The 19884-nt window shown below is 54.8% G+C and overlaps 1 protein-coding gene across 1 annotated transcript; it reads right to left on the bottom strand.

The window, feature by feature from the left end:
- Positions 1 to 8189: 8189 nt before the first annotated feature.
- Positions 8190 to 17458, bottom strand: PTTG1IP (PTTG1 interacting protein). Its single transcript, XM_059855047.1, has 7 exons — positions 17333 to 17458; positions 14802 to 14854; positions 13755 to 13863; positions 11051 to 11156; positions 10881 to 10946; positions 10467 to 10513; positions 8190 to 8968 (listed from the first exon to the last, which is right to left on the bottom strand). Exons 1-7 carry the CDS (start codon positions 17409 to 17411, stop codon positions 8925 to 8927), a joined length of 504 nt encoding a protein of 167 aa, XP_059711030.1. The 5' UTR covers positions 17412 to 17458; the 3' UTR covers positions 8190 to 8924.
- Positions 17459 to 19884: the final 2426 nt, after the last annotated feature.

The following is a 19884-nucleotide window of genomic DNA, read 5'->3' as shown; positions in this document are numbered from 1 at the left end:
GGCGGGGCGGGGGGGGGGGAGGGGGGGGGGAGAGAGGGGGGATGGGGTGTAGCAGGGGGCTCGCGCTGGGAGCGCGACCAACGGCCAAGGGGCGTGGCGGTGCCGCGAGCAGCCGCGTCCCCGCTGAGCCGCAAGGGGGCGTTGTGCTCCGGCGCGGGGACTGGCGTGAGGGGAGCGCCCGGGACACCCCGAAACAGCCCCGGGACACCCCCGGGATATCCCGAAACAGCCCCGGGACACCCCCGGGATACCCCGGAACAGCCCCGGGACACCCCCGGGACCGCACCTTCTCGGTCGCACGGCAGCTCCTGCGGGAAAACGGCACGAAAAGCATTCCATCAAAGCACCCAATGTCTCCGGTCCAGCCCAGACCGGTGCTGGCGTGTTCGGATCTCCCTTAAGGGGAGGAGAGGCAAGCTTGCCTCGATCCACAATTGAGGAGAGAATTAGAGATTTAAAACACAAACGAGGTTAAATGTTGGGATTCGAAGCGATATTTCAACCTTTTTTTTTTTTTTTCATAAAAGAGAAGAGAAAGAAAAGTGTGAATGGCCAAGAATAATTAGGTGAAGCACAGGGACGGTGTTACCAGCATGGGTCCAGCGGTGCCTCACAGAGTGCGATGGGTCTTTCGCGGCTGAATTCCATCCTACAGCTGCCAGTGGAGGAGCAGAGCCGGACAGCCGGACCAGTGCTGTGGGAGGGCAAGAGCAGACAGCAAAGACTCCCACACTTTGTAGATTTAGCAGCTGCACCTTCTGTGGCACTTGCTTATAGAGGGTTTTGAGAGTGGCAATGTCATGTCCACCTCAAATCAACAGCACGCCCGTGGGCGGATTCATGTTTGCTCCCTTAAAGCTGGTCGTTGGAATTCAGACGAAGTTTGCCTGACAAACCAAAAAGTTTATTGCTTGCTTTTCTCATATATCAAGCTTTGCTGCTTGGTCGCCTGATGTATCAACTACAAGCTCTCTTCGTGACTTCAAAGAGGGTTTATTTTCCAAAATAAAAGAGGAATTAAACTTTTTGCTAGTGGCAGAGCAAAACTTTAATTTTCAAACTGAGATCTTCGAAGAGGCAATGAAGAAAAACTTTGTTTACTTTTTACTCGTTCACTACACAGGGCCGAGTGAGAGCAGGGCGGGAGGCTGGTGCTGACAGAGCTGCCCCTGCACGGAGGGGCAGAAAGGGCTCCGGGCTTCCTCAGAGGAAATCTCCTAAATATGAGATCCATCCCGGCTGAGTCCACTTCTCCCACAGGCAGTGCCCTTGAGCCGGTGGCCAAGGCTGCCTCCTCCAGCCCTAGGGGTGTTGTGGGGCCAGGAGCGTGGAGGAGGTTCTGCCCCAAACCTCCATCTCAGCCTCTGTCCTCACCCTGGCCATGAGGCAAGCAGATACTGGTCCCTTCAGAATATGCTCAGAGTCTTAAAGGATTTTCCCTTTTCCATTCCCTTTCCCGGCTGCGCCCCCTCAGAGATGAGCAAAGTGCCACGGAATCAAGCAGGAATGGCCCTTGTTGGGGTCTTAGGAGCTGAGTTTTTTTGGTTTTCTCTGAAGGAATTTTCCCCAATACGTGTTGCTAAGATACAGTAATGACCGGATACTTAAGAGAGACGAAAGAAGTTGTCAGCTCAGGGGAAGGGTGCAGCTGGCTAATTTCTCTTTACCTGAGGTTTCCCGTGGAGGGCAGAGATACCTCGAGATTTGGACTAGGAAAACGGCATTGGGTCTGGCCTCTGTCTTTAGTGCTCTCGACATTCGGAGGGGAGAGAGGCTGCGGTCGCTGTGGGGAGAATTCATCACCACTGCGGGGTTCTGCCTTCTGCTGCCTTTCTTCTACCATGAATAAGAGTGGCTGTTGCATTGGGACCTTACTAACACCCTACCTCACTAAAAGAGGGGCTTTTCACCATCTGACCGCCTGCCTAGGGGGAAAATCCCGGGATCCCAAGCTCGCCTTTCCCTGCCCTGCCCTGCCGCTGCCCCGTCCCCGCCGCTTCTTCGACACCGCTCTGAGCATTCCCTGCACTAGAGCTCTTCGTTCCCTGCCTGCCGAGATGCCCCATGGTTCCCGCTACAGCTGTGGAGTTTGATACATCTCGTTTACCTCCCGGGTTTGTAAAGCAAGCCTTTCTTCCATCCCTGCCCGTCTCGGTCCAGCCACCATTACCGCCTGGTCCCTGAGCTGGCACCGGAGCGCCCCCTGCAGGCGCGGGGGAATCACCGCACCTGCTCTGCCCACCGGGAGCCAGCAGCGCCCCTGCCGGCGGTGCCCGCAACTGCACTGCAGGGGAAAGTGCCTGCGGCCGAGAGAGGCTGACCCTGGGTTTGTGCTTCTGTTTGGTGCTGCTGCCGTAGTTATTGGTGTTTGTTGGCCTCATTGGTGTTTGTTGGCCTTGTTATTGCTGCATTCGTGGCAGTCACCCTAATCATTGTGTGTACTTGTATTAACTGTTACAGTTGTGGTAGCACTTTGTGCTGGAAAATGAAGAATTGGGACTTGTCTAAAAGAGACAGTCTCAAGAAAAGGGAGGACTTGATAAATAACACAGAGACTAGAAATTTTCAGTTCCCCTGAAGTTGCTGAATAGAGCAACTTTTTTCTAGTTAGCTTTAGGGCTAACAAGAAAAAAGATTAAAGGATGTAAAGGTATGCACAAAGGAGGATAAATGTAGCTGGAACCAATGGAGAAAATGGTAGAGGACTGCAGAGGGTTTTTTTGCAAGTTACGTAACAAAAAACAATAGTGCATGCCCAAAGAAAAAGTTCAAAGAAAGGTCACCAGTAATATGTAAGCATTCAGTGAATATGACCACCAGACACCCCTTTAGATGACCTCCAGGACCAGAAAAGGACTTCCAGTAAAAGGCGAATGGATGCAAATTAGTTCTAGGAAAGTGGTGTTTGTGTATTAGTTAGGAGGTACATTGTAATGAATAGGTATGATCAGGATGGAATAAATGCCCTGTTGTGAACTTTCACCACACACATCAGATTAAAGGAGATACTCTTCTGTGTGTCCAACGCTGATAAAGAATGCCTGCTTTCTAACGCTTCAAATTGAATGAAAAAACTTTATTTCAGAAAACATCTTAACATCCTAACATCCTAACATCCTAATAACCTAATATCCTAATATCCTAATATCCTAATATCCTAGTATCAACATGCTACTCTATCCCTGAGTTTCTACAACTATATGCTTTCCCTCCCACAGCTCCCATTCTCTCAGTCTTGAAGTAATGTGCAAACGGGCAGAAGAAAACAGACGAGGCCCTTCTCAGCATCCTGGTTTTCAGTTCAGACGGGCCGTGGAGGATCCACATCAAATCAGATCACACGGAGGCGGTGCTGGTTGTCCCCTGCGGCCATCGCTTCATTTCCCCTCGGCGGCCGCTGTCCCAGCCCATTTCTTTGCAGGTCATCCAGCTCTCTCCGGGGACGCTGGCGGGGCACAGGGCTCGGGGCCCTGTCCCCATCAGCCAGTCTTCGGCGCCGGCCACCTCCAGGAGCCGCATCCTCCTGCGCCTCCTGCTGCTGCCGCTGCCGCCAGCGCACCACGAAGGGATGGAGGCGGCGGCGGGGGCGACGCGGGGCCACCCCGGCATGGCTCTCCTGCCCCTGCAGCAGGCGGATGCCCCCAATGGGCCCTTGGCAGGTCGGGCAGGTGGCAGCGGCGTCGGGGGCAGCCTGGGGCTGGATGCAGGCGTGGCAGAACACGTGTCCGCAGGGCTCCACGGCAGCAGCGGGGCTCTGCAGGAAATCCACGCAGATGCGGCAGACCCGGACGGCTCGTGGCGCTGCTGGCTCCTGCCTGACCTCTGCCATTGCTGCTCCCGGACTTGACTTCTCTCAGCTGCTGGCAGGACTCAAGGGCTTGGCTTGCACTTGTGGCACTCAGAGGTTCCTCAACCTCTCGTGGCACTCAGAAGCTCCTCGGTCACTGGCAGCACTTGTAGACTCCTCGGTCACTGGCAGCACTCAGGTTCCTTGGTCACTGGCAGCACTCAGAGGCTCCTCAGTCACTGGAAGGACTTGGAGGTTCCTCTTCACTCGCTGGCAGGACTTAGATGGTTGTCTTCACTCACTGGAGTAACTCAGAGGTTCCTTGGTCACTGGCAGCACTCAGAGGTTCCTCAGTCACTGAAAGGACTAGGAGGTTCCTCTTCACTCACTGGCAGGACTCAGATGGTCGTCTTCACTCACTGGAGTAACTTGGAGGTTCCTCAGTCACTGGCAAGATTCAGAGGTTCCTCACTCACTGGAGTCACTCAGAGGTTCCTCAGTCACTGGAAGGACTCAGAAACTCCTCACTCACTGGAGTAACTTGGAGTTTCCTCGGTCACTGGCAGGACTCAGAAGCTCCTCACTCACTGAAGTAACTCGGAGGTTCCTCAGTCACAAGCAGGACTCGGAAGCTCCTCACTCACTGAAGTAACTCGGAGGTTCCTCAGTCACTGGAGTAACTCGGAGGCTCCTCGGTCACTGGAGTAACTCGGAGGTTCCTCGGTCACTGGAGTAACTCAGAGGTTCCTCGGTCACTGGAGTAACTCGGAGGCTCCTCGGTCACTGGAGTAACTCGGAGGTTCCTCGGTCACTGGAGTAACTCGGAAGTTCCTCGGTCACTGGAGTAACTCGGAGGTTCCTCAGTCACTGGAGTAACTCGGAGGCTCCTCGGTCACTGGAGTAACTCGGAGGTTCCTCGGTCACTGGAGTAACTCGGAGGTTCCTCGGTCACTGGAGTAACTCGGAGGCTCCTCGGTCACTGGAGTAACTCGGAGGTTCCTCGGTCACTGGAGTAACTCAGAGGTTCCTCGGTCACTGGAGTAACTCAGAGGTTCCTCGGTCACTGGAGTAACTCAGAGGTTCCTCGGTCACTGGAGTAACTCGGAGGTTCCTCGGTCACTGGAGTAACTCGGAGGCTCCTTGTTCCCTGGCAGCACTTGGAGGTTCCTCCTCAGTCACTGGCAGACTTGGAGGTTCCTCACTCACTGGCAGGACTTGGAGGCTCCTCAGTCACTGCAGCACTCAGGTTCCTCGGTCACTGACAGCACTCGGAAGATCCTCACACGCTGGTAGCACAGAGGCTCCTCAGACGCTGGCAGCACTCAGAAGCTCCTCAGCTGCTGTGGGTCACAGCCTGAGTGTGCTGGCACTACCCAACGCTGGTGGCTATAGTTACGCAAGTGGTGTCATAATGATCATGAGTGACATGGCTTGACATCACAGGGCTCTCAGGGACACACCCAGGAGCTCCCCCATCCACAGAGACAGATCCTGTGGCACAAAGCCCACCTGGCAGTGGGCTGCACACCTCAGGGTTTGCCCAGATCCCTTCCAGGCGGTCCCTGCTGGGCTGGGGCCATGCCAGTCACACCCACCACAGGACCTGCTCTGCAGAGCTGCATTCCATGGCGTGTGCTGGGGCCTGGGGCTGCACCTCCCCAGTGGGAGGACTCTGCTCGGCCCTTGGTTGAACTTCAGAAGGTTCCATCAGCCCATTTCTCCAGCTTGTTGAGGTCCTTGTGGGTGCAGAGTCACCTTCTGGTGTCTCAGCAGCTCCTCCCACTGTAGGAAATTCAGCAAACTTGCTGAGGGTGCCTTGGGCCCTGTTATTCAGGCCACTACCAAGAAGAAAGAGGACCAGTCCCAGTACTGATGCCTGGGCTGCACTGATGATGATCAGCCTCTGTCTCAGCTTCATGCTGCTGATCAACACCCTCGACTTAAAAACCAGTATCAACAGTTAAAATCACTTCCTCACAGGGCAGAGCTTATTTGCAAAGTTCTGCCTCCCCCAAGCCTCCTGCTTTCTCCAAACTCATGAGAAATGTCTGGCTGATCATTTATCAGCCCCAGTGAGCATTTTCCCCTTCAAATAGAGCAGCTCTGGAATACAGCATAGGATCTGTTGAATCTCTTGCCTCTTCCACCACTTTTCCTGAAAGATACGTGGTATTTTCCTGAAAACACCATTGTAGCACTACACACTGACACCACCTCTTGGAATCATTTTGTGCCCTTTGCAAAGAGACTGGGGTTGTTTGGCAGAGACTCCCCAGCACCAGGCACCTCCAGGGCCCTGCTGCTGCTGCCACTATAGCCCTGCTGTGAAGGGAATGGAAGAGGCTGTGATGACAGCAGGCCACCCCAGCACAGTTACCCACCTGCAGCTGGGCAGCCTGTGGCCACAGCTCAGTCTGTCCCTCGGATTTCACCTCTCAGAGTGTTGGCTGTTTGTCCCACCTTTCCTATCACATGGTTGGAATTGGCCTAATGCCAGCTTTTTGTGGCCTTTATGTGCAGGGCTGTAGAACTCTCCTTGGGCTCAAAGCCAAGTTCCCTGTTACATGTCATTAACCCCTCCTTTCCAAGTTCCCTTGTGCATCCTCCTAGTACCCATTGCAGGTGGTGGGGCACTGTCCCACTCCTCAGCTGTGGCATCCCCATCACCATCTGCTTCCCCATCCCACTCAGGACAGCTTTCCATCATGGCAGCCTTGCAAAGGACCAGTTAATCCTTGTGAAATGTCTTTTTAGCTGCCAGGCTCCACTCTCAGTTACACTGCAGATGCTTCTTCTCAGACCTGAGCAGTCACCTTGGCCACGCAAGGACACGGCTTCACTTCCCCACCATGGCCCAGCCAAGCCAAAGGGTCCACCAGCTTTTCAGTGCATCAGCCACATGATCCCTGCACACAGCAACGTTCACAGAAGGAATTAGAAACATCAGGAGTAGCTCCACCCCAGGCTATGGGAGGCAGCCCCTGGGATGAGGATGCTGGAGCCCAGGATGAAGCTCAGGATGAGAGCAGAGGACAGTGCCTCTGTCCAGGGACACTGGGTGCTGCCCTGGCAGCATGGCTTGGCCTCTGCTTGTCCCCAGAGCATGGCCACATTCCATCCACCATCCATCCTGGCTCCCAGCAGGTCTCTCTGCTGCCCTGGCTCAGCAGAGGAGGACAGAGCCAGTCACAAGTGGGGTTTCAGGAAGAGGAACTTGCCTGCAGGGGCCCCCCATCTCTGATAGGTTTGGAGACATCACCCCTTAGTGCTGGGAGCAGGGCCAGTGGGAAGCACTCCGGGAACCAAAAATGAATTTACTGGTCCCAGACCCAGGGCAGGAGGGGGACTGGAGCCTGGTGCTGCCCAGCAGGGGAAAGGCAGCTCAAAAGGCTTTAGCACCAGTTGTCCCCAGATGTTGATGCCTCTCAAACAAAGCCCCCTCAGCTTTCCCTGTACCTTTGGTTGGTAGAGGCACCACAGGCCCTTTGGGCCAGCACATGCAAGACTCCTGTCAGCACTTTCCCATCTCTTTACTGGGCTCCACGCTTCACCCTCCATGCCCAAGGGGATTCCAGCCAAACGGGGATCTCTTTGGGTCATCACCTCCCTGCCGTGTGCACCCGCCGCTCCCTGGCAGCACCGGAGCGCAGCCCCTGCTCGGACACAAGGTGGGAGAGCAGCCACCACGAGAGCCTGGCAGGGTCAGTCCCTTTGTTCCTCCCACCCCAGCCTCTTCTGGCAGTAGCCAGGGACAATCTGCATTAAAAGTCACCTGCAAGTCCTGCCCTTGGGGCGTGCTGGCAGCAGCCAGAGCTGCCCCCCCTTCAGCTCCGGAGCTCAGCTGGAGCAGCCGTGCTGAGCTCCACAAGCCCAGCCAGGCAGAGGGAGAGTTTTATTCCAGCCCATGGGAGTCTCCCCCAGCAGGAGGCCACGGGCAGCTTTCCTTATCCCAGACTCTCCCAGCCCTGCCCAGCCTGCACACGGGGCTGTGGGTGCTGCATGGCCAGCCCTGGGCAGACTCCAGAGCAGGCAGCTCCATCCTCCTTCCCAGCCCAGCTCCCTTACACTGCTGGGGCTGCAGTCTGAGCCCCTGGGCCCCCCCCATGTACACAGGGGCTCTCTCCTAGAGATGCCAGGGGACAAAAGGCCAAACTCTTGCCAGAATACCCAGCTGCTTCCTTGGAGAGCAGCCTTACTTCCATCCCAAGCTCTTCCCAACACCTGAACATCTCTGGGAACTGACTCCTTTCAAGCCCAGCAAGAGCCTGAGGGAGCCTTGCTTCTGCCTCCCCCAGCTACCCCCAATGAATCAGAGCCACATAACAGTGACAACTCCATCAGCCACTACTCCCAACCTGTGCCTGCTGTGGAAGCAGAATTAAAACTCTTTCAGACCAGAACAGTAATTGAATCAGTTTAATATACTGACAGCATATTGTAAATGCACTTGAAACTTACAGTATTGCTAACAGATGTGGCCATTGAGCCAAAGACCACCTTTCTAGAAAGGCACAGAGAGGTAGGAGAGTTGGGGCATTTCCCCAGATTAGTTGCAAGTGAGAAGGTGCACATAAGACCTTCCTCCTGGAAGCACCAGATCACCAGAAACTTGTGCTCTTTGAGAGGACTGCTGATGTGCTGGGATAAGTGCAGGCACCTGGAGTGACAGCCAAAGCCTTCTGCTGACCCTTATGTCAGGAAACTCCTGCTGGCTTTTGCATATACTAGAAGAAAAAAAAAAAAGGGGCAGGGGGGGCAGAGGAGAAGAGCCTAGCTGTGTGTGCATGGAGTGCTCTTGGTGAGGCAGGAGTGAGGGAGGTGTGACATTGCTTTTGCCCTTGGTTGGGACAAGGACTGCTCCGTGCATTGCTTTGGACACCACAACCACCCTGGAGTGAGTGAGAAGAAATGCTCCATCCTCCAGTATTGCCACCATGGCTTCTTGCACCAGCAGGGCAAGAGCACAGCTCTGGCCAGTCCCAAGCACCTGGAGTGGGGACAATGGTGTCACCAAGGATTTAGGTCATCATCTGTGGCAGTTGAAGTGGCACTGTGGTGGTGGGGGGAGGAAGCCTGGAGACTTTTTGGCTCTGCAGAAGGCACTGTTCACCAGGGTGGGTGGGTGTGTCTGGAGATGCTAATTCTCAAATTTTGCGTAAGGGTTCTCTTCCTTGAACAGGCCTAGAAGAGAGGAGAGATTTGTTCAGACAGCAGCTCCCACAGTGGTCACAGCCAGCCAGAAAACCAGTCCTGGGAAATAACTCTGTCATTTAAGCACTCCCAAGCCTCCCAGCTGCAGTTCTCCCAAAACACCTGCTCTTACTTGAGCGGTGCCCACAGTCAGCACTGCTTCGCTGTTTCACTCTCCCCTTCGGCACAAGAGGAGACATTCATTGAGAAGCTTGACCTGACGGGAAACTCCTCTCCCAGGCAGTCCATGTACAGTCCAGGTAAAGCAGCCTGCCCAATCTTCCAGAGCGCTCCCTCTGCACACCCCTTCTGTCAGACTGGACTTACAAGCAGAGAGCCCAGACCCAAATTAAGTTAAAACTGTTCTTAGACTTGCTTCCCTACTCCTGCATCGAGACTGGGAAGCAGCAAGGCAGGGTGTGGGGCTGACTTTGGGGCTAGCAACAAGCCACATGCCATGCTATTTGCTGCTTTCCCAGCTCAACACTTTTGAAGAACAGCCACAAAGGACAAGATTGCAAACTCTGGGGTCAGGCTGCAGCAAGACAGCCCTGACATGGCAAGACAGGCCCAGAGCACAGCTCCTCCACGGACAGATGATTCCTATACCAAGAGCTCCCTCAGGCACACCTTTGCCTGATCTTTCTTCCCCAAAGGAGCCAGCCCATCCAGAGGCCCTGGGATCTCCTGCCTAACCTGGACCTGCAGCAGGCAGCAGCTGCAGGCTGAGAAAAGGTCTCTAGTTTTCCCTACAGCCCCTCCAGAGCCAGAGACCACCAAGTGCAGCATGCATGAGCCCAACTGCTCCACAGCCAGACACTGGCAGAGCCCCTGGCAGCCCCAGTGGGCAGGCTGTCCCCAGCACAGAGCAACTGGCTGTTCCCTGCTTCCTTCCAAGCTGATATTCCCCTCAGTTAGGTCCAGACCTGGCCCAGGTCTGTGGGACTCACCTGAGGGACAGTCCAGCCCCAGGAGGGAGGCTGTGCACTCCTATCCCCAGGGGACTGAGACACCACAGCTGGCACAGAGGACCAGAGGGACTGGGGTGGGATTGGTCCCTGCTCTGTGCTCCTGCAGCTGTGGGCATTCTGATTCCTACCTAGCCCCACACCCCAGGCTGCTGGCTCACCACAGGGCTACTGGAGAGCTGTGCCTGAAGGGTAACAGCATTATGATGGTGCTGTGTCCGCCAGCTTCTGCTTCTCCCCTCCAGTCAAGCTCCATCAGCTTCTCCCACATGGTAAGCTTGGAGGACACATTCTGGGGAACATTATACACTTCCTCTTCCCCGCCCAGGAAAAATAGCCCCTGTGTGGGCTCACACACCATGACCCCAGCATCTCTACACTTACTCTGAGCCAAGAGAAGCAGGGACCATGTTATCCCTGCTGGCCAGGTCTCATCTACAGCTGTGACCATGGCAAGGAGCACAGTTACAGAGGCTGCTTCATCTAAAGCTTAGTTTGAATCACTCATGTCAGCACTGTACCGTATTTTCTTCGGATTTCATCATGCCGTGATTTCATCTCTGCTCTCCTGCGAGAGGCAAACAGAAAAGCCATGAGTCAGTAACTGGTGATACAAAAGGGAACAAAAAGAGCCAGAGCTCCTTGCTTATTCCCAACAGGGAGCTCCAGGCTGGCAGGTTTGCTCAGGGAGGCTCTGGGGATCACCAGAGCCCACACGTCAGCAGCCCTCGGGGAGCTGCACACGCAATACTCGTGATGCTACATCCACGAGTCACCCCAGCATGACATTCCTAATGAGGCTTGTGTGTGAGCTAGGGCTGAAGCAGCCACTGACTGCATGTCTTGAGCCCCATGGTGCCTCCTGGCATCACGTTTGATGGCACATATAAGAGCCAAATCATTCTGCAGCCTCAGGGCCTGTGGTACAAACTCACCTCTCTTCCTGCCGCACCCGCCTCTTCTCCCGCTCCCTGGCTGCTCTCTCATCATCCTTGTCTGGCCTGGTAGACAGAAAAGCCCCTCAGTGTACTCAGCACTCAGTTCTGCAGCAGCACATGGCTGCATCTGAGCTGCTCCCCAGTCAGAGGACCCCCCCAATACTTACTTTTTGCTCTTTTTCTTGCAACAGCAGCAGCAGCAGCAGACCCCCAACATGATCAGAAGTGTTCCTCCCACCACGGACATTGCAACGATCAGGGCTTCAAAGTTCACTGAAGGATTTGACAAAAACGTGTTTAGCACACACAGACACAGCTGCCTGGGGTTACAATATAGGATCACAGAATTACTATTGTTGGGAAAGCACTCAATGATCATCAAGTACACCTGTTCCCCCAGCACTGCCAGGTATTCCAGTAAACCATGTCCCCCAGTGCAACAGCTGTGTGTTTTTTGAATGCTTCCAGGTATGGTGACTCCACCACTGCCCTGGGCAGCCTGTTCCACTGTCTGACCACTGTCTGAGTGAAGAATCTTTTTCTTACTATCCAACCTAAACCTCTCCTGGTGCAACTTGAGGCCATTTCCTCTTATTCTACAGCCATTTTCTCTAGTCCTGTTTATGAACATACAACTACTGTCACCAGCAGCTTCAGTCACTGGGCTGGAGATGTGCAACCACCTGGGAAAGCAAATGGACATTGTTAGCTGTAGATATAGCAAGTGTTGGTACCCACAAATAAACACCAGCTGAGCATATGTCCCTGCTAACAGGAGTGCTCAGTTACTGGCTGTGAAGAAAGGCAAGGACAAATGCACTCAGGTCAAACTCCTCTGGCAGAAAGAGGAGCAAAGCTATCTTAATCACTAATCCAGGTAAAAAGTAACCATTAAGGGACAAAACCCAACAGCTGAAGGCTTCAGGGCTAAGGAAGGATCTCTGACAGGGAGGAATTACTGTCCATGGGAGCCAGCCTCAGAAGTCATCTCTGATGAGATGAGCACTTAGAGGTGTCTGAAGTCCTTGGGCAAGAGAAAAACTGCAACAAATACTGCTGGGATTTACCAGCTTGGGGCCAGCAGTGCTGCTCAGGCAGCTGAGGGCCAAGTCCTGCTTCCTGCAATTGACTGACATGTCTCCCCAGAGCTGGGGGTCTCTGCTTGCCCACACACAGAACAAAACCTGCTGGAACATGGTGAGGCAGCAGCCATGAGCCCTGGTCCTTGCTCATCCTACTCAGCTCCTGCAGGAATGGCAGTAGAGACACCAGCCAAAAATGACACATCTGGATGCCAAGCAGTTCAGGCAACAACAAAGAGGAGTTTCTTCCAAGCGTGGTTCAAGCTGTTCAGAGACTTGTGCCTGTGAAAATATTTGTTTAGGAGCCACTTTGCACACAACAGCCAGGCTACAGAAATCTCAGTGCACCTGAACCTGCTCAGAGCACTTCTGAAGGTCATTTAGTCCAACTTGCTGCCGTGGGCAGGGACAGCTTTCACTAGACCAGGCTGCTCACAGTCCTATCCAACCTGACCTTGAATGTTTCCAGGGATGAGGCATTCATCATCTCTCTGGGCAACCTGTGCTAGTGCCTCATCACTCTCATTGTAAGAGACTTCTTCCTTTTATCTGTTCTAAATAGATCCTCTTTTAGGTACTCCAGCCTGAGCTGACTCCACCACTGAAATTGTTTTCAAAGCCTGCAGCAGCATCAGTGCTTCTGAAACCCTTTTGGGGTTTCAGGATGAGTTTGGGGTTCAGCTCCCCCCTTCCCACACAGAGAGGTCTGTGGCAGAGCACCAGGCACTCCTTCAGCTGATGACAGAGGCTAAGTCACACACACACCAAAAATGCAGAATCACATAAGAGCTAATCTCCCACAGGACTAATCTCCTCACAGCAAGTTTTGCAAGCCAAGGAATGTGATCTTCTATAATGAAACCTTTTGTGAAGCTACTCATATCAAAACTAGTATTTCAAGGTCATACAGAAGTTTCAGAAAAGCATACCACAGGGCTCACAAAGAGGAGATTCTTCCTGCACAAGCATAAGAGCAGTTTGAACTCTTGTGGGCAGACAGGAGAGCCCAGCCTCGAGCACAAAAGATGACAGGCCATGGCAATTCAGCTCCAGACACCTCATCAAGGGGGTGGGTGAGAGCAACCAGCCCCCAGCTCGCTTCCTTCCTGCTCCAGCCCCCAAAAGCTGGCTCCTGTCTGAGCATGAACTTGCACTAAGCTTGGTCTAAACAAGGTACCAGTCTCTCCAGAAATCCTTCAGAAAACAGAGCAGCAGGGAGGAGAGGCAGCTGTCCACCAGAAAAAGCTCCCAGAGGAGATCTGCACATGCACGGGTAGTTTTATAAGAGTTTTTTTCTTAAGTGGTTAAAAGCTGAGCAGGACCACAGTACACTCAGCACTAGATGCACACACAGGTTCCCAGAGAAGTCACCACACCTCTGGTTCCAGGAGCCCATCTGGGACAGCAGCCACGTGAAGAGCCAGAAGCAGTGCACAGAGAGACGTGCCAGCTGCAGGGAAGAGGTCTTCTGGGGTTCAGACACCAGGAAAGGCTGCACAGGCCCACAGAGAACCTTCCACTCCTGTTCCCAGGTGCTAGCCATGTCTGGAGCCTCCATCACACCAAAGCAGAAGGGATGTATTTTGGAGTAGCTAAATCCTCACGGGTCCTACTTGCCAGAAGGCAGGGAACTGCTCATACTCTGCTTCCCCGCCCACGCTTCAGCAAGTTTGCAGAACCTTGACTGCCTTCAGCCTGTCATTGCTACACTGGCAGAGAGATGGGGAGGCAGGGGAGCCTCCCACAGCAGCAGGCACTCACACAGTCACCACCCCAGGCTGGCACTTACCCCAGCAGACTCCCCAGCGAGCAGAGCGGAGCTCACACAGGTCGGCCGGGGGGAGGATCCTTCGGACGGGGTACTCCATGCACCTCCTGCTGCTGGCACACCACAGGCACTAGGACACAGGGACCAGGCAGCACAGAGTTATTGCCAGTGACCCACACTTTGCTTGGCAGCCACAGCATAGGGCCCACCTCTGCTGGCTCACCAGATATCACCCAGCAGCCACAGGGTGCTAAGGAGTAAGAGCTGTGTCAGCACAGATCACAGCAGGAGAGGCAGGAGAGGGGAGTGCAGAGTTCTAGAGCAAGTAAAGATGCTGAGAATCTTTCTCCTGGCTTAGAATCATAGACTATCCTGAGCTGGAAGGGACTCATAAGGATCACTGAGCCAATTGCTGGCCCTGCCCAGGACAGCCTTAAGAATCCCACCATTAACAAGACAAATCCTTTACGTTTATTTCTGGGATAAGAAGAAAGCCTTTGAGACAAAGCACTCCACACACATAAAGCTGATGAGCAGGAGAGGTGTGCATGTGCCCAGCCACTACAGACCATCTGCAGAGCTTTGCACACTCCTCTCCTGGTGGCTCCAACCCCCAACCCCAGCATTCAGTAGAGTTTGGTCAAACTGGTTCTGGCTACATCAGCTGCAAGATCTGACTCAAGTTCAAGTTTGCTGATATCTGTGATAAGGCAGCAGAGACTGGCAGGACACCAGTACACATCCTGCACCCACCCAGTGCCACGGCCCAGCTGCTGGAGGGGAACTTGACCAGCCAGCCCAGCCCACTCAGTCCCTTCTCCAAGCACATTGCCCATCCATCAGGAAGCAGCTCAGCAATTCCATTACCCTAATAAAAGCACACAACAAAACCCACCCAGTTTCTAGCAACCTCTTTCCAGAGCACCACAGAGGGATTGCCCTCTCACCCTCATAGGTGGGTGGAATTTGCAGCATGTCTGGGACAAAGGCAGGTGACCAGCTCTGCTTCCAGGAAGGAAACTTTTTAAGGCGTGGTGAGAAGTTGGGTGTCTCACTGCTGCTACTCACAGTGACATTTTTCAGGCATTCTTCACAGCTCCTGTTCGTATACTGGTTACAATCTGCAAGAAGGAAAAAAGACACCTCAGGACTTTGAAGAGTTTCAGTGGTTTAAAACTCTGGGCTCCTCCATGCCTGCTCCTACCCACCACTGGGCCAGCAGCAGTGCAGGCTGCTGCTGCAAGAGCCACCAGCTTCAGCATGCACTCCGTGTCACAGTGGGAGGCCCAAATGCAATGCAAGTTCTGCCTTGCTCTGCTGACAAAGCCCTAAGCTGTGAGTTCCTCTCTTGGGTTTTATTTCCCTAAAAGCCTGAGCATCAGCTATGGCAGTAGGGCAGCCAGGGGACACAGCTAGAGTAGGTCTGGAGGGACCCTGTGAGGTTGAGGGCAAGCAGTGGGTAGGTGATACAGTCCTGTAGCACCAGATGATGGAACACCTCAAGCAAAAAAGCCCCAGACACAGAAGTTGCTACCAGGAGAAGCAGAGGAGTACATGGGGACAGACAGAGCTGCAGATCCTGCAGGAGGCCTCCTGCTGCACATGAGGGGTGTACTCTACCCTAGTCAGTTCATCCAAATCTTCCTTCAGCAGGACACAGTCCAGGCAATGGGAGCAGCACTGCAGCCAAAATCTGTGCTCACGTTCAAAAGCTGTTTCCATCCCCATCTGGCAGAAGAAGACCCCAGCTGAACAGACACAGGTGGCTCTCAGGACCAGAGCCACCATGGATGAAGTCATCCAACTGGGCAGGGGAATGGATGAAGTCTGAACCTGAACATAGGACAAGCTGGCTCAGTCCAGCCCCCATTCTGAGCTTAGCCACAGCTCCCAGCAGTACTCCTGGAAAATGCCTTCCTACAGGATATTCACCTGCAATTCACTGGTGTGCTTCCCCAGACCTGCAAGGAAGGGTGGTTTGCCAAGGCCTCAAGAATGAGCCATTTAAAACTGACTCCTGCTTAAGAGTCTAAGCAGCAGCCTGTTTGACAAAAAAAGGAAAACTCAAATTAATTTGCCTGACCACTCACTGCTGGATGAAGGACTGTTGCTTTGCAGTGTCGTAATCAGGAAAAAATCAATCCCAGAGGTGCTTGTTTTCCACTCTGACAATCAGCAAAGCTGGATTTTCTCCCTCCAGCTGGCAGGAACCCTCAGCTATGACCCACTGTCAGCAGTCACATGCTCTGTATAGCCTTCCAAACAACTGGGCAATTGATTAACATAGCTCAGATAAGGGTGTTTACACACCAGAGAGTCTGAGATTGCAGGTTTTAAATGCTCTGAAGCTGCATCTTCCCCATTTCTTCAACTGAGGCTGGAAAAGCACAGCAGTGCCTCTGCTGCTCCAGGACTGTTCTTTACCAGGAGTCACAAAACACACTCCCACACCACAGGAGGCCAGTGGTGGGCAAAAGTAGAACTTGTGGTTTTAACTGGGCTTTGCTTTCCTCCAGGATATCGCCTCTCCTGACATCCCCAGCTGGGGATCATCCTCCAAGTCATTAAGTCAATCCACCCACTCACAGCTGTTTGGGAATGGGCTGCTTTGAGGACACCACAGCCCTTCAGGATTTGGTTTGTCCCAATGTCCCATCTCAGGTGACCAGAAAGCTCACATGGCATGGCACAGGAAGCACTGCACTCCTCAGGGACAGAGACACCACAGCAGCTCTTGCTGTGCTAGAAGTCACCTGGGTAATGCTTTTGACAGCTGGCTACAGGAGGAGTGAAGTGAATGGAGAACAGTTGGAAGAGGGGGAAGACTTCTTAGGACACTGTAGGCAGTTGCCTTTGCTACAGCTTCCTCTCCACCTGGTGCAGCACCTCTGGGGGCTCTGCTCCACCCCCCAGTCACTAAGGAGGAGCAGCTGGACACCCATCCATATCCAACAACACCCATCTTCTTCCTGGTCTGAGGCTGCCCAGCCACTCTCCCCCACCCTCCACAGGGCCATCAGCAGGAGCCTGGCTGCCCAGTGACTGCCCCCTGGTCAGGGAAGGCAAGCAGCTCTCTCACCTGAGCTGTTATCACCAGTAAATCATGGAATCACAGAATGGTTTGGGTAGGAAGGCTTTAAACCCATCTTGTCCCACTCTCCCCGCCATGGGCAGGGACACCTTCCACTAGCCCAGGCTGCTCCAAGCCCCGTCCAACCCCGCCTTGGATACTTCCAGGGATGGGGCAGCCTCAGCTCCCCTGGGCATGGAAGTTCCATTGCAGTGGAAGCCGGAAAAACGGCGAGCAAATCTCCACTTGCAGCACCCACCCAACTTTCCCGACCTCGAAGGGACAGACCGGGCTGCACGGGATCCCTCCCCGCGGAACTCCCAGCGAGGGACACGGCCTTCCCTCCCAGCTCTCACTGCCCACAGCCCCCTGACCAGCGGCCACCCGCCCCCGCTGGCTGCCGGCCTGCTTCCCGCCCCGGACACCCCACAGAAACGGGGTCCAAAGCCGCTGCCCGTCGGGATTTTGGGTGCTGTGCGAGGAGCGCCGGCCGCCCCCAGCCCCACGCGGGGCCGCGGTCACCGCTTACCTCCGGCCACCTCCTGCGCGGCCACGGCGGCGGGCAGCAGCGCCAGGGCCAGCGCGCACAGCCGGAGCGCCGGGGCCATGGCGGAGCGGGGCCGGCACCGGGGGCGGCACCGCCGCTATGTAGGGCCGGCCGGGGGCGGGCCGGGGGCGGCCCCGCGGGGCGGCGAGGGCCGGGGGCGGCGGGCGGAGCAGCTGTCGAGGGCAGAGAGACCCCTGGGGCTGCTAGAGCTTACCGGGGATCCGGCGGCCCTTAGCCTTATCGGGACCCCTCCGGCCCTTACCCTTATCGGGGCACCTCCGGCCCTTACTGGGACCCGCCGCCCTTACCGGGACCCTGCCGGCCCTTACCCTCACTGGGACCCTGCCGGCCCTTACCCTTACCGGGACCCGCCGCCGTCACCGGGACCCTGCCGGCCCTTACCCTTACCGGGACCCGCCACCCTTACCAGGACCCTCCGGCTGTTACCGGGACCCCGCTGGCCCTTACCGTTACCGGGACCCGCCGGCCCCGCGGCCGCCCGCAGGAGGGGGCCAGACCCCCGCAGAAGGGAGCAGAAGCAGGAGGAGCGGGTGAGAACCGGCCCTTCCACCAGCTCCCCGGTTAATCTCCCCGGGAGATCCACCCCAAAGGGTCCCGCATCCCTTCCCGCACCGGTTCACGAATCTTTATGGCACAGAAGCGTGTTAATGGTAAAATAAATATTAGTGCTCATGGCACACCGAGATGTGAGGGGGTACTGGAGTTTTATGGAAGACTTTGGGATTGTTTGTGCTGAAGTAAAACAAACAGGCCAGCTCTGGAGGGAAGGATTTTGCTTTTGGAGGCTTAGAGCAGTCCCTGAGGGATAAAGAACAGCTTTATCTCTGGGATGGCCAGGGTACCACAGCATCCCAGGCTGGTCTGGTGTCACAGGTCAGTCACTGCAGCCAGAGGGACTCAAGGACACCTGGATCCATGGATGAGCAGAAACAGAGCAGCTTTGCCAAGTTTTCCTGTGACTGGAGATCTGTTAGTGTGGGTGTCAGTGCTCAGTCAATTTGTGCTGTACCCGAGGATGTGATGGATGTAAGAACCTCATTAAAAACCCCACCTGGGTGCTCTGATTTGGCTGGGACATCTCACACCCATGAATAAATATTTACACTTGTAGTTCCAAGCTTTGCATCCCAACCTGGCACCTGGGTCAGCACTGGCCAGGCATGAGTTTTGTGACACACACAGCGTGCTAGGAGCTCCCTCCTCGGCAAAGCCCTGGTCTCACACCCATGTGTTTCAACATTCAAGACATGAGAAGCTGCATCGATAGAAGTGAGGATTTTCACGTGCTGTAGATCAAGAGTGAACTGGGCACTGCCCTGGCACCTCCAGATGCCCCCCTCGAGGTGCAGGCAGGAGCAGGCAGCCTGGCACGGGCAACAGGATGGCAAGATGTGAGTTACCCTGGTACTGGCACTGTGGCCAGACCCTCCCTTGGGTTTAGGTTGAGGGACTAAGCACTGCAGGGTGTTTTTCTCTGGGTTTTGGAGGGCAGGTGAGGGGTGATGTGAAGGTACCTGTAGGTGAGGATGAGAGGCAGCTCTGCAGAGCAAAGCGTGGGTGCCAGGGAAGAGCTCCGGCTTGGAGAATCACTGACACCTCGGTATGGAGGCAGCTCGGGGAGCAAGAAGATAATATTTTAGATTACCCTAAACAAAATGAAGAAGATAACTCATATTTTTCAGCAAAACTCCAAAGAAAGCAATCCTCTATCTTGAACAAACAGCGACACTGGCCACCCCGGCCGCCGCCAGCTGCATCGTGGGGCTCACCATCCATCTGCTCAGAAAGCTTTGCCCTCCCTGCCGTGTTCTTGGTGTCCTTGAGAGCCAGATGGGCTGGCTGCCGGTGACAGAGCTCCTGCAGGCTGGGAGCATGAGTGGCTGAAGCACGGGATGTGGGAGCTGAAGCACGGGCTGCGGGGGCTGAGCCGGGATGTGTGTGACACAGAGGTGCGTTCCTCCCTCCGCCACAGGCGAGCGCTCTGCTGCCAGCAGCCGTCTGTGCCTGTGGCTCAGATTTTGGCAGCTCGTCAGGAGAAACACGGGGCTCTTCACGTGTGATGGGAACTTGGGCTGTCTAAGACATGGGACCTGTGCGTTTGCTGCTCCGAAAGCAGCTGGTGCTTGAAGCTGGGCAGGCGCTAATAATCACCCCGGTGTTTGCTGGCAGGGGAGTCTCCCTGAAGCCCCCTCTGGGGCTGAGCAGTGCCCCTGCACCAGAGTCACTGCTGGATGCTTTGGGAAGCGGGAGGAAGCACCAACCAAACCATTTCTGTTTGCACAGCCCTTCATTCCTTTGTCCTGGGTCTATCCCTGAAGCGACACCTGGACTACAAATCATCCCAGTGGCATGAGCAGGGACCCAGGCAAGGAAAGTCAGGGGAGACCAGGACACCACTCTGATCCCAGTGGCCTTTCCTCTCCCTATCCTTATTTGTCTCTGAAGGGGATTTTCAAACCCTTCAAGATGGCCTCAAGTGGTTTCCAAGGCGACGGTGCTGGAGTCATCACTGC

Source organism: Haemorhous mexicanus, chromosome 10 (genome assembly GCF_027477595.1).
Source record: "Haemorhous mexicanus isolate bHaeMex1 chromosome 10, bHaeMex1.pri, whole genome shotgun sequence".
Lineage (NCBI taxonomy): Eukaryota > Metazoa > Chordata > Aves > Passeriformes > Fringillidae > Haemorhous > Haemorhous mexicanus.
This window is presented reverse-complemented; position numbering and strand designations above follow the sequence as displayed.